Source organism: Abramis brama (assembly GCF_963993115.1).
Source record: "Abramis brama genome assembly, chromosome: 17".
NCBI classification, from domain to species: domain Eukaryota; kingdom Metazoa; phylum Chordata; class Actinopteri; order Cypriniformes; family Leuciscidae; genus Abramis; species Abramis brama.
Genome location: NC_139979.1, coordinates 19,413,796 through 19,429,229, shown reverse-complemented (window position 1 = coordinate 19,429,229; position 15,434 = coordinate 19,413,796). Strand labels below are relative to the sequence as shown.

General features: G+C 37.5%; 1 protein-coding gene across 2 annotated transcripts in view; it reads right to left on the bottom strand.

Moving 5' to 3' along the window:
* cicb (capicua transcriptional repressor b) overlaps window positions 1–15,434 on the bottom strand; it is a 46,545-nt gene that overhangs the window by 19,218 nt on the left and 11,893 nt on the right. The window contains exons 1-6 of one of the 2 annotated variants that reach the window (XM_084089192.1): window positions 4,673–7,179; window positions 3,832–3,981; window positions 3,384–3,540; window positions 2,285–2,393; window positions 1,620–1,802; window positions 1,381–1,513 (exon numbers count right to left, since the gene is read on the bottom strand). In XM_084089192.1, the coding sequence (XP_083945318.1) occupies window positions 1,381–1,513; window positions 1,620–1,802; window positions 2,285–2,393; window positions 3,384–3,540; window positions 3,832–3,981; window positions 4,673–4,724 (784 nt within the window). In that variant the 5' untranslated portion in view covers window positions 4,725–7,179. Of the gene's footprint in view, window positions 1–1,380; window positions 1,514–1,619; window positions 1,803–2,284; window positions 2,394–3,383; window positions 3,541–3,831; window positions 3,982–4,672; window positions 7,180–15,434 lie in introns of those variants that run through there. The other variant, XM_084089191.1, reaches the window with a different exon arrangement.

Below are 15,434 nucleotides of genomic sequence, written 5' to 3'. Positions count from 1 at the left end.
TACACATCGGTTTGTTGATGGACATACACTTGTTAATGTTGATGTAGAGGAATTACAGTTGCAACATCTCATAATGTACAACAAACTGAGTAGTGTATCACTGAGAAATGTCCAGCTGAATTCATCCTTGCGATGGAGGTTTGGGTTGAACAACTAGATCTTCCAATGTTTCATCATCGCTCCTGCGCTCAAATTGATATGGTAAAATCAGTGTCATCATTACTGTCTTTACAGTGTGTACATTCGTTATATTGTAATGGCCATTTAGTTTCTGACACGCACTGTAAGCGATAGACCAATCACAACAATCATAGCAGAGCAGGCTCGCGGAAAAGAGGGATTTAAAGAGACTGAATCTTTGGACAAGTTGTTTTAGAGTCTGAGAAATGAGGTAATGTGCAATGTATATTAAGAGAAAATTATAGTTTTGTGTGACATTTGATGCATGTAAACCTGTTGTAGGAGACCTCCAAAACAAAATTATGAACGTTTAAATTAGCATAATAGGGGCACTTTTCAGTTGTTGATCATGTATATAAAAACTAAATTTCAAGTTTATTGCAAAAAATGCATATATACACAAACAGTGAATTAGTTTGAGAACATGGGGAGCCTGACTCTGTTTCGCCATTCGCAGTGCTTCATGGGAGTGGGCGGTTGCCGAGAGCTCTTTTGGTGCATTTGCACTACACAATTCTGATTGGTGCAGATTTCTTGGCACAATCATGGCTACTGTAGTTTTTCACCAGGAATTGTGCTGCTAAATATGAGTATTAAAAAAAATAAGCTGTGGGCTGATGGCTTCAACAAAAGCATTTACCATTGATTAACAACCTCATAGCTCACAGTAGATTATCATTAAAAATCAATTCCCCTTTGGAAAAAAATGATGGGATTTATGGGAAACTGACTTGGGGGGAGACCAAACTTGCCCTAATCGGTCAGCACTATATCTTACATTTCTTGATCATCTATATGCATTTTATGCCTTGAAAACACTTTTAAAAAATGTCAAATTATCTAGCTTGAAGAATGACTAATCTACAAAACTAAACTAATGTTTTGCCAAGTATGCCATCGTCCCCCCCCCAATGTATTGCTGTCTTTGAGATTCTTGGAAATATTGATTATAAATATATAATTTGGAGCTATCTTTGTATAATTGAAAAAAACTTTACTGATGCAAAAAATCAGCCAAGTGATAAATAAAATCCTTATTGTTGAGCAATTCAAATTCAAAATCCTTTCAGCTATTAAAAAGGCTTATAAAATATTGAACCAATCAGATCACAATTACTGCATCAGTGCATCAGTTGTTAAACTATAATTCACATTAACACAGTGCACAGTGACAGCTGCACTGCTTGTCCTGTTCCACACCTGTGGTTTCTGACATACTCCTCTCGCGGATGTCTTTGCCCCCTGGAACACCACGTCCATCGCTGCTGGATTTCTTTCTGTCCTTATTACACCATTTCCAGTCAGGATGTGCCTTAAAGTGTGCCTCCTTCACCTGTGAAAGAATGGCAGAAACATTTACAAAGGGCTGGATTGACTTAATGGGGGTTATTTAGGTGTCTAAACATGCATATCTGCAAATGTAAGACAGTTCGAGTAACCTGAAATGCGAGGTCGTGGTATTTTTGTTTTTCTTTGGGTCCCAAGGCATACCACCACTCTCCAAGTATCTTGCTGACAGTGCGGTTGTCCTGGTTTGGGTGTCTCTGATGAACCAGTGCACGATGCCGCTTGCTGAAGATCATGAACGCGTTCATGGGTCTCCGGATGTGGTCTTTCTCCCTCTGTAAAGTGAAAGAGTAAGAAGGAATGAGTGAATATGTCTCTGCAAGAGAGTGAGACAGTGCAAGCATATACTATCGTTAAAAATTTTGGGGTCCGTATACATTTTTTTAACTGATCAAAAGTGTCAGTAAAGACTTGTACATTGTTACAAAAGATTACTATTTCATATAAATCCTGTTGTTTTGAACTTCCTTTTAATCTAAAAAAAAAAAAAAAGGGTAGCTCTAAAAATCTTTAAAAAATGTTTTACGGATTTCACCAAAATATTAAGCAGCACAACTGTTTTCAATATTGATAATAATATGAATTGTTTCTTGAGCACCAAATCAGCATAAAGGATCATCATGTGACACTGAAGACTGGAGTAATGGCTGCTAAAAATGAATAAATTACATTTTAAAATGTGTTAAAACACACCCACATTAAAAAGTCTTAGCGTCCCCAAAATTTTAAATGATAGTGTACATGTGTAAACGTTTACCTTGCCAGGACTGGTTTTGTCATCTTTGGGCAGTGCACTGAGGGACTGAGATCTACGCTTTCCAGGAGATGCAGAAATTGGCGGATCAGGAAGAACACCGGGGAAAAACCTGGACACAAAAATCCCAGTTAATATTAAAAGTTAACAGAGGAGGAGAATCAGTGGGGATCCAGCAGCATGCGTTGATTATCCCAGTATAATACTATACTGATAAATTTCCCACATATACCTCTACTAAACATGTAAACGGCTCACTCTGAAACAATCTCAATTTCTTGCTTACAAGGAATATTTTTCCTCACATTACAAGCATCACTACAAAAGAAGCATTTGATCCAAGAGGCCTATTTTAAACAAGCACGAGAACCCACCATCATCATCCGAGTTATTTTATTAATTGCAGAGACATTAGAATAATGTATTTCTACTTGCATGCACATGATTTTTAAGATGGATTTTTCTATTATACAAGCATTTTTGTATTAGTTAACTGATAATTATTACACTGTCACAACCGTATAGCTACTGTGGACCAAAACAGGCTCAAAAGATCCTCCAATTTCACTTTTGCAACCCTCAGGGCCCTTCACTGTGCCGTGAAACAATACAGCAGAAAGCACCGAGCCAATTACTGAAAACTGCAATGCACAGTGTCAATGAGCTACTGCTTTGCAGCCCACCGCCAAGACAGAAAGCACAGAGCTGCACAAAGCACATCTGTAATATCCAGTGTACAATATTAAAGAGATGGATGCTTCACATGTCAATAACACCTTAATGCAAAGATAATACAATAAGCTTAATGGGTAAAACACATTTAGCAGGAACTGTACCAGATGACTTGATTACACATGGAGCAGAATTTTATATGTGAATTATAAGGGAGAGGGAAAAACAAGTGAGAGAAGTGTATTCAGATGACAGTTCATTAATGTAAATGCTGCTGTCATTCACAGACACAGGAGAAAGTGGAATGCTTTTGTTCTCCCTTTCTTTGTGGTGCCATTATACAGCTCTTTCCACAAAAAGGAATACCAGCAACAAAACACATTCAAACAGAGTGACGCATCTCACACACAACACACACTAGACCACTCACGGATCATCCACGTCACTTTCTGTTTCACTGTCAGGTCTCTCTCGCTCCGCATCCTTCTCTCTCTCCGGGGGCAGTTCATCAGCGGAGGGTGTGGGGCGTAAGGAAGGGTCATGTGATCCCTCTATAATCTCCTTCAGCACTGACCCGCTTTGAGACTCTGAAAGTGAAAGACGAGTTATTCATTACAGCATCTTTAATGAATCCCTCCAATCTGGCAAGCTCGGGGGTCAATCGTTGCACTAGGTAATGGCTAAATTACAGAGGCTAGAGTTACAGAAAGTCACTGCAGATGTGATAGGGGAGGCCAAATACACAACAGAATCTGGATTATCCCAGGAAATATGCTTCCAAATGTTTTTAATATCGACCACAAAAAAAAAAATATATAATCTCAAAAGGATAGCAAGCTAATTTTGGAATCAAACAATGGATGTACAACGTAAATTACCTTTCTTCAGAGAAGCTGTCTGCGGATGACTGACAGTTTGTTGGCCCTCACCAGGTTGTGCCGATGGATCTGATTGGGTGGGTGCCAGGAAAGGGACCAATGAATGCCAAGGAAACACTGGAACCGATCTGGGCTCAACATTAGTCCACACTACAGGAGAAAATAACAGAGCATTATTCATTCAAGCCAGTATTAACACCAAATAATAAACCATATCAACAGCCAAATCAAAGCCTGACAAGCCACATAAATTACTAGATGTTTGTGTATATAATAAATATCATACCATTGGCTGCTTGGAATAAAAATATGTCTCAATATTTATTTATGTTGATGATATAACATGTCAGTATCACTCTCCATAATATCTAAACCATTAGTAATTTTACAAAAGCCATCAAAACGAAAGAGGAAGAGCAAGGATAATGGACCAAAACATCTCATATTATTTAAGATGCAGCCTAACAAGTAGGCTAATATTATTTATGAAAGCTATTATTTTGTTAAACCAAGCTATCATAAATATTTTAACATTATAAGAGTAAACTAATGTAGTTTCAAGCTCAATTATGTTTCACGAGTGCCATACATTACAAAAAAAGTCTGACTGTCATGAATACAGTAAGTGCATGGACATATTGTTCCCGAATGATATGAAGAAAGCAGTATTTGGCGCCAAATAATCACTTCAAAATAATTTGAATCAGGAAGAGAATATTTTGTGATGCTGTTACAACTACAATACCACTATTTACGAATACTTAATTTCGGTTGCAAAAACAGTTCATTTTTCATTCTATAAGGGAAAAAATTGCAGACACATTGAGTAATAATGACTGACCAAACATGCTGAGTCCTTGGCGAAGATACTGCGGGCTTTCCGATGAAAACATGGTTGAGTTAGAGGCTTTAAATGCTTTTTTATATATATATAAAAAAAGAAAAACTTCACAAACATGTAATATTAAACAGAAGTACTGTTTCAAACGTGCATCTGATATTAGGTAAAAACAAGTCCTTGCGATTAAAAATGAAGTATCCACATGATGCTTTTCCCAGACAGGTGATGTTGAGTCCAGCGATGAAAATACGCGGCCATAATCGATGCTGCCAGCATCCGTCTACTGGAGTTTCATGTTGGTACCAAATGTTCTTGTTATGACATGTAGCCACACTAATCTTTAGTTCATGATCGCGTCCTTCTGTTTTCTCAGATTTATTGGCTCAGACACCAGATCATATTCGAGTAAAAATGATGACAGCGTGCTATCAGGTACCGCACAGAAAAGAGTAAAGCGCCGTTCCACCTCCAGGCACGCGCAGATTATAACAAATGACGATCTTGGCGTTAAAACACTTTCGGGTACACAGTTACTATTATATAGACTGCTTCGGTTCGAAATGCGGAAACGGGTTTGGTTTATTTGGATGATGTAGTATATTTTTGGTCCTGTTGGCCCCCTCCTTGTCCGAGCTTGTTTACATTGACGGATAGCTGCGGGGATGAAGGGGTTAAGTAGGCCTCTCGGTCATCCTCGGGCTCGAGTAGTGCAACAGTCCGCTACCTGAGCTCACCTCAGCCCAGGCGGGTATACATGTACAAGATCACGATTAATAATTAATTTGGCAACAAATTACATTTATAAAAATAAAAGAGCAATACAGGCATTAAATAACCAATGCCTAAAACGTGAACACGGTTATCTCAGTAAATCGTCGCGAAAATGGGAAGCCCAAATCTGCCAAATTAGCAGGTTAGCATGGTCATGGTGCTACTACACCCGCAGTACGAGTGTAATTTATTCTTTGGGTTGCGACACACAACGGAAGCGATTTTCTGTTTAAAAAGATTAACGAAAGATAATATCCTTCAGGCAGGGAAGTGATATGTATCAAATGCTTAATAATAAAAGGCCATATGCAATACACATCTGTCTTTTTCACGTGGCCACTATTATTCTCCCTGGCTGTCAGTGCACTTTATCAGATCCACATCCTGTTTCACATCTGATCCAAATTCATCAGTTTGGCGTACATAGCCTGGTTTCCCGACTTATATCTGATTGACAAACGCATAATTACATCCTGCATAGCATACAAGTAACCGGACTCTTTCTGTACTGCCACTTTGGTTTAGGGGCTGCATGTGGGAGATCCGGACCTGGTTTCAGCAGCTCAGCTCCAGATGAGTCCGTCCCCTCGGGAACGCCCCTGGTATCGCATCCGCACCGCCGGGCGCTACAACAGAACCTGTCCTCATGTCACGGCGTAAAACTGTAGCACTACGCCAAAACACCCATATTTAAAAAAGGGAAGAAACGACCGTGTCCGGCAGTGAGAAACTACCAAAGCCAGACACAGAGAAATAGGCAAGCAACACCTGACCAACAATCATTAGTTACACTGTAGTAGCACTGTAGCTCGTTGTAATTACTGTTCGTGATACACACAAAATCTTTTTTGATTCCTAATTTTGAACTAGTCTTCGTGCCACTGAAATGGTCTATACTTTGCTACAAATACTAGTTCGCCACAAAATTCCACTTCTGACTATATGCAGAATAATAGCAGCATCTCATATTGTCAAAGAAAATGAAACCCCTGTAGATTGTACAACCGCACGCTGATCCTCTAATCCTTAACGCGGAAAGCATCGTTTTGTCTTGCTCTTCTTTATCTTACACTTTTCCCTTGGAGGGTTTATTTTGATCCAAGTTCAATCTGAATCAGGCTTAAAAACGAAGCACGTTTCCCTTAAACTGAATTCTAGTTGCAGCGACTTCTCTTGTTAAATGCCCGCTCCGACACCCCCTCCCTCGCACACACCCCGGCCCCAATAAGTCTCATCCGAAGGGCTAATCGTCCAGTAAACTCCTCGCCTTCGCCTCTGACACGCTCGTGAAACTAGTAAGAAATCCACTAACATATGACTGCGCGAAACGGCCAAACTCCGCCGTGCTCTAACCCGCTACGGACAACGGAGGGGAAATACAAAACAACCAGAAGAAAAGCTGGTCAGAGATGATCCGGCGCAGTGCTGTTGTGATGAAATGACGGGTTTTAATAGTAAGAACAGCCCCTAAAGTCCAGTGCGATTCTCCTGCATCAGGGTCACTTTCCGATCCGAGGCGACCCGCGGCGGCTCACGCGCTCCTCTCTGCTCGCTCTGTGGGTGCTCGTAGTAAAGAAGCCGTTGTCTCATAACATCACTCAGTTGACCACGACTCTTCCCTCGATTTCGCTCTCCTCTCTCTTTCGCAAACCCGTTCTTTCTTTCTCTTTCCCTCCCTCTTCCTCCTGTTGTATAGTAGACTGCCCTCTTTCGTTCTATCAGCGTGTGTGTCAACCTCGCCCAGCCCGTGACGACCCGCCTTTTACTCTTCGAATGCTTTCTTAGATTGGTCTACGACGCAACCTATCGTAAGACAATCCGACACACTGATTGGTGAAAGCGTGCGTTGGAATGTCAGTCATATGCAAATCAGCTTTGCCTTTCGTCGTCTCACTGGACGCGGCTGAAAACGAGCTAATAAATCATTAACACCCGAAAGAATCTGGGGCATGACTTTACGTGGGTTCTCGTGATATTTGGTCCCACGGTGACGTTGAAGCTGCCGCGGTACTCTTAACTGGCAAAGAGGCACAGCATGTCATAACAGGAACGATACATACTCGGGGATTTGCGTTTATTATGGGTTAACGAATGCATTATTTTAGGACAGATTTATAAGACTCAAAGGCATGTGTGACAACAAATCCTCATATAGCCTGGACAATCTCTCTCCCTTCATAACAGTAGTTGAAATGCAATACTATTTTTTGTGGTCATTTCAAAGAAGAGGGCGCCATAAACACACGTAAATATTACTATCTACTTAAAGGGATAGTTCACTCAAAAATTAAAATTCGGTCATCATTTACTCACCCTCATGTTCTTCCAAACCTGTATGAATTTCTTTCTTCTGCTGAACACAAAAGAAGATATTTTGAAGAATGTAGGTAACCAAATGGTTTCTGTTCCCCTTTGACTTCCATAGTATTTTTTTTCCATACTATAGAAGTCAATGGGGTCCATCAACTGTTTGGTTACTGATATTATTTAAAATATCTTCTTTAGTGTTCAGCAGAAGAAAGAAATTCATACAGGTTTGGAACAACTTGTGGGTGAGTAAATGATGACCGAATTTTCTTTTTGGGTGAACTATCACTTTAATAGTACTTTTGAAACAGACAAACTTATATTTTATTTACCCACATTAAAGTAAATAAAACAAATGAAAATATAAGTAATTGCAATACATTTAACTTAAATTTGGCGTTGAAATAACTTACATTTTTACAAAAAATATACATCACTAATAATGTTTGTGTAACTAATGCAAAAATAACTTGAGGAAACTGAACATGTCAACTTCCTCTCACACTAAAGCCACATCAACTCCAGTCAATATGAATAGTCAAAATAAGGCACAAGCATTGCCATCAAACGCAAACTGATCTCACTGCTCACAAAGTAAACTCAACTATACAATTTGCACATTTTCTACACTGCAATTTTCAACACTTAAGTTCACAATGGACCCTTTTCACATTTCCTTGTTTCTCAGAAGCGAAAGTCATCATAGTTGGGTAAACTTCTATAACAGTGAATGAGAGACTACATTAAATATATATATTTTTTGTGTTTCCATGTGCTCAAATAGCAAAAGAACAACTCCACAAGTGTTTTCACAACTTTCAAAGAGAGGAAAAAAATAGAGAGAGATTGATAACCGCAGTCAGAAGAGAGAAAGACATCAATTTTACCGTCACTCCCACAGCCGCTGTATTAGAAACACCCTCACAGCAGCGTTAACTAGTTTCTTGTAAATTGATGCAAAGGCAATAAAATACAAAGTATAGTGTTATAAATGTACATACATTTAAAAAATATATATAATAAATAAAAATTATATATATATATATATATATATATATATATATATACAACTTTGCAGGATTTTACGCGTCATCACAGTCTATGAAAAGGGACCATATTCAGCAGTTAACTACGGCCCTCGAATCTGATTGGTTGAGCTGATTACCAAGAGTGAAATTTAGTATAGCAGCACTGGGATGTTACATAGTTTTTATCACTCTGCTGGTTTGTGTTGATGGCGTTGATATTATTTATTGTGTATAGAACTGTTGTATAATAGCAACATCACACTCGCAATTGTGCTGATTGACAGCTGTAATTCAGCTTATATTCACATCGCTCTTGCTCATGTGAACCGAACACCTGTCTGCTGTAACACTTCTCAGGAGTGAAAAGTGAGGGCAAGAGTATGGGTTTGGTCTTTATTGGCTAGTGTGTTTGGTTAAAAGAATATAGGACTGAAATAAGATTTGTCATTGGGTAGAGGTTTTCTTGGAGACCATACAGCTGGACATGCGTCAAAAATGTTAAGCAGACCAGCAAAAAACAAAGCCAAATGAAGAAATAGAGAAGTATTCTTCAGTTCGCATGCCATCGTATTTCCCCATCTTTTACTATATATAGTACTAAAGCACAGCGAACTGTGTTTTGGTTGAGTGCAGTAATATAGATCAGAGAATAAACTTGTGACCACGCTTACTGCCATCAGGACATTGACCACTGAATTGGCTGATAGTGGTTAGGTGACTGTAAAAAACACTATTATCAGTGTATACAACTCTCAGGCAGCATGACAGGGGCATGCTCACGGCGCCTATGAGTGTCAGCAGGCCGGTGTGTGGGTCTATGTGTGTGTGCTGAGTTCACTGACTGGTTTGTTTGTATGGGTCAGAGGGGTATTGGCCATGTGCCCAGTGTCAGGCAGTCCCCTCACAAACAGTCACGCTACAATGGGGAAGATTTGTGTGTGAGAGAGAGAAAATACAGAGACATTGTAGACATAAGCGTAGTAACATTTTCCACACAAACACAGTGACCAAATAATATTATAATGTTACCACATACTATTATCTGAGTAATACATTCCACTCTATATTTCTGCCAGACGATTATCCTACACATTACATACACTAGTATGAAACAGAAAGACACTCAAAAGTGGATGAAAAAAAATATCAGTGGTCGTGGAATGTTTGAGAAAAGAGAGGGAAAATGGGTGGGAAGGGGAAACTGTGCAAGTCAGGTGAGTAAAAATAGAACAAGAGTCATTCTATGGAGAGGAGGGGAGGAGGGAGTTGTGAAAGTTGTGAAAACAGGGCCTTGCTCGCTGTATGTGGGAAGATGGTAATCGAACGACAGGAAAGGAGAGACAAAAAGTCTGCAAATGGACTAAGAAATAAGGACTTATGATAGAAAACGTGATTATGTGGGCACACATATTTACACAGTCTCAACTGATGTACTGAAATCCATGCACATCGGACTGAAGTAATAATGGGTTATTAAGAGACATGTCTCCTCTATATAACACAATGTCAGAGCAATGGGAGGGGCTCTTCATTCTCAGCCACTGAGCTTGTGCGGAGCTCCTGGCAACAGCCAATGAGGGAAGGCCAAAACCTTCCAGCTCAGACTATGATTATAGTAAACAAATTCTTAACTCTTTCCTTGCTGATTCCAGCAAGAATGACTCACAGCAAAATATAACATCAATCAGTCACTACTTCTAACTTAAATAAAATGTACATATCTAAATACATGAAAATGGCAGTAAAATATAAAAAAAATAAACAATTACTCCATTGTGAGTGACAGTTCTCACAAACAGAGATGGCCGAAGCTGACTGAAGGGTTAATAGTGTAAACCCAGTGCTCCAAAACCTTTTTTTTTCCTCCTATCCAATCATTGTTTTAATGTGATTAAAAGACAATCTCAAAAATCCCACTCCCCGTTTCCATGGCAACAGCTTTATGGGTACTGTTACTCATGCCGCTTTGGTGACCACTGACCATGGCATCTACACACACACAGCCCTTTTGTAAGATATTTATATCACTACTGCTGCTGCCATCTGCCAGTACCAGCATTCCAGCTATTTTCCAAAGGACAAATGGAGGGGAAAAGAAATGAAAATGGTGGCTAACCAAAAATCCAGCATGTTGGATTTCTGTACATATCTGTTGATTCACTTACTCATAGCATTATTACCACAGCTAGGAACGTCAGAGAGAATCTGGTGCAGGTCCATGAAATGCACCACAGATAAAAAAAGAAAGAAAAGGTAGTTATGAAACTGTATGCAGGTAGGTTTCTTGAGTGCTTGTAATGGCACACTCTTCTCACATGGTGGCAGCACCATTCTATGGGAAAAAAACGAAGGTGATCACAGCTCTGGCAGACACACAATTGAGTGAAGGAGAGATTGCAGCCAGAGATGGGGGCTTTTATGTGAATGTATGTGCAAGAGTCTTACGAGAATACATTTTTAGATCCTGCGATCTCCCTTGAGATATAACATAGAAATCAAACATTCAGTGAATTCTAACATGCACCTTAAAATATAGATTATGAGGAAAAAATGGCATAAAATATAGTAATGAAACAATACTGTATAACATGCTGACTATATATATAGAAATGTATACATGTTTGTGTTGTCAAGGAGAACCCCCCCCCCCCCCCCCCCCCCCCCCCCCCCAAAAAAAGGAATGGCTGGCATTCCCAGGAAAAGCAAGACTTCTGCACTGCACCAGAGAGAGAGAGAGAGAGAAAGATAGAGAGCGAGAAATAGGTGAGGGAAAAGAGTAGAAAAGGCCGACACAAATAAGTGGGTGAAAAGAAAAAATTAAAGAGAATGAGTACAGCACTGATGAAAAGGGAGACACTGTTCTGCCATATTAGTGATAAACATTGCAGAGTTAGACTACACGACAGATGGTGACTCGAAACTCTGCACATAAATGGAAGAGATCCTGTTCTATGCACTACTGAGGCAGAGACCTATCGGAAATGCTGCATCAAATACGACCAAAATTACATTATAGCCCCAAATAAAAACAGTCTACAATACGTAAAATGTAATTAAAGTGATGAGTTGAAGTTTGTATATATTTATACAGTCTCTTTTATCAGTTAAAAATGTGCAACATAAACCTGATGTTTACAGAAACTGTTCTCAATTATGAAATAAATCAAATAAAAATTGCTTTGCACTTTTGGGGAAAATGACAGTAAACATGCATAACTGATTAGGACAATGCATATGTACACACACACACACACACACACACACACACACACACACATATATATATATATATGGATGGACTAATCTTCTCTTTAATCCTAAACATCCATATTCACTCGCTACGTAAATACATCTGAAATAAGAACACACACACACAACAGGATTTTACTTAGCTAGGCACATTCCATAAACTTCTATTGTTTTTATATACAGCTAGTTCTATAAACCTAACCCTAATCTTAACAGAAAACTTTCTGCATTTTTACAATAAGAAACAACAACAACAACAGTCCTGAAAATATGGTTATGTACAAACACACACACACACACACATTGATGCACCTATCATTACGAGGACATTTTATACTGTATTGTATATGATTTTTATACTGTACAAACTGTATATTCTAACCCTTAGGATAACCATCAAAGAAATATATATATATATGATTTATAAGCAGTTTTTCTCATGGTGACCAAAACATTTCCCCACGAGATCAAACATTTCTGATATTACTATACTTTTTTTGTCTCCATGACATAGGCTTTATTTGTCTCTTAAAAATAAATGCTGACTCCTCAGTCTAACAAACTCTGAATAATAAAAATGTTTTTTTAAATGTATGAATTTAAAAGGTTACCAATTATCATAAAACATTGGCAGCATTGCAAAATTTATTTGTACCACAATCAGCTGATCAGCTAAAGAAAACATATTTTGCATGATATATTAAAAAGATATTAATAATTGTTTTTTTCAGAACAATATTTATAATTTACATTTCAATAATTACATTTCAGAGTGTTGGTCTCTTATAATGCATATAATCCTTTGTAGGTTAACCTCAGAGGTTAGCTCTCATTAGTGTATACAGCAATACAAAATTCCATTAAAAAGATAAAGGCAAAAAAAAAAAAAACTTTAGGGCAGATTCTATGAATTTATGGATTATTTTTCTTTTCAGCACACTGTTAAAATTTTTAGTGAGAAATTACAGTATATTCCAGGTTACTACTTGCATTACTTTATCAGAAATTCCACAGTAGGACTTCTCTTGTATCTAACTCACTCTTGGAAATGTCTTGTAAAATCTAAAATATCATACTGTATGTCTACAGTGCATATGGTGTTATGAAGGTACCCAGCACGCAGTGCGGCATGAATAGATTATGCTGTTCTTGATTCTTGTTGGTTTTATCTGTACTGCTGAACTTATTTTTGGTTCACATTTAGCAGTTTGTGTTGTTTGTTTATTTTGTAATGTTCAGAATTTATCTTTTTTTGTATTATTATTTGTTGAGTGCCACCATTGTTGTGTTTTGTATGTCGAGTATTGATGTCTATGCATCATTAGGTGAGGGAAGAAAAAAAGTCTTGTCACATGATGTCACACCTTTCAAAGATAAATCTCAGTAGCCGCTTTACTATTGTGAAATATCCATCTACAAACAATTATGAATTTGAAATAAGATATCTTCATGCTGAAAAAAACGCTAATAATAGTATAGTTTGACTAACTTAAAATCAGCCAATTAGCTTATTTTATATTCTAGCTTGTCATTGTTTTAACAAATGTTTCATTTGTCACACTTCTGACGTGGCTAGATCAGACATTTGAATATGAATATACAAGGTCCAAGATCCCAAGCAAATTGAACATTGATCACCATTATGGTGACTTCAAAACAATTACAGTACTAAACAATATCATTTCTTACAGTGGTAACTTCTTACAAAGTCAACTTTATAATGTAAATTCACAGTAAAAGGAGAGCAGTAAATTACTGTGATGTCAGCATCATTATGCTGTTGATTAACAGTAATTCTTAAGAAAATGACCCAGCATGCATTAATTTCACTGTAAATGTCTAACTACAGTAATTTATTGTAAAATAATACTCTTTAATCCTGTAAATTCCTGGCAATTTTTTTACAGTGCAGGTCTGCAATTTTGTTATACAGACTGTGTGTGTTGTCTCTCTGTGTTAACGTCCTTCTCACGAGCCTGCGTGTCAAGGCAGGCCTACACGATCAGGCGTAAATCTTTACAAAGGCCCTGTTATCATTTCACAACACACACTCCCTTTCCCTCTAATAAGGTTTATCAAACATTCAAACATAAAATTATATATAAACACACTAGCATTCAAGCCACATACAAAACTACTTCCATCAAACTGACACACTGTTATGTCTGTATAATTGACATTCCATCATTCCTTAGCACACACAGCACATTCACAACTGAACACATGTAACTAAATCATAAACACTTCAATTCAGTTTTTTTTTTTTTTTCACTTTACTTCACTTTCTCTCATGTAACATGTAATGACCATGTTTTGAATATAGTGCTAAAAACAGCACTGCAAGTGCCACAACCAGAGCAACGTCTAATCGAACCCACTATTACAGCAACTGATGATTACAACCACACTGCAAAATCCAAGACCCAGCAGAACACAACCTAAAACTAGATTTTATTTAAATGATCTGAAATATGGAGAAATATAGTTCTCTGTGATATTTTTTTATTTACAACCACTGAAACTGAGAAATCATACTTTTGATGTGCCATTAGAATATATTAATTAAAAATGGGGGAAAAAGGAATGTTTGAACAAGTGTTTGGTCCTCGTGTTCCATTGAAATAGTTTCTTTTTTTCTAATAAGAGAAAGATCATTATGCAATTTGAGAATCTGAAATAAAGCAGTAGAAAATAAAGACGAAAGAGCATTTCAAAGAGCTAAAGTTAAATGCATAATTTAGGGAAAGAGTATGTGTCTGAATTTACAAATGGGGACTGTTGGTTAAATTATCAGGAAATTACAGGACAGTTAAATTAAATTACTTTTGAACTATAGGTACACTAATTCTACAGCTGAGAATGGGTCAATCATATCAGGATGTGTAAAAGTTTGTAATAATAAAAAAAAAAAATACATACAACACATAATACAAAATACCCAGGCCAGCAGCTATGTGTGAAAATATTTTGTGGCAAAATGAGACAAAGATAGAGTCTTTAAGTCAGATTTCAAACCAACATTCTAACATTGAAACAACTAAAAAGATAGCATGTGAGGAAAGGTGATAGAAAGACAATGCTGTGGGACTGCTTTTCATCAGTAGAAACTAATGTTAAAATGTGGTTGGTGAAAAATACAGGGAAATGTAAAACCTGATGTAAAATGTAAATTTTTAAAAACTGAAGCAGCATCCTTTGTAATAATACAAAATATGTATGCAAACATATTTCAAGCATATTTATTATTTTTTTAAATATCAATTTTAATAAAGCAAAATAATTTTTAAATATAAATGGTAATTTTCAGTGCTTTCAAATAAGGATATCACAAAGAAAAAGATTTTGATATTACATTTGTAATTTAGTATAATGAGAAAACCGGTTAGGGCCAATAAACATATATATCC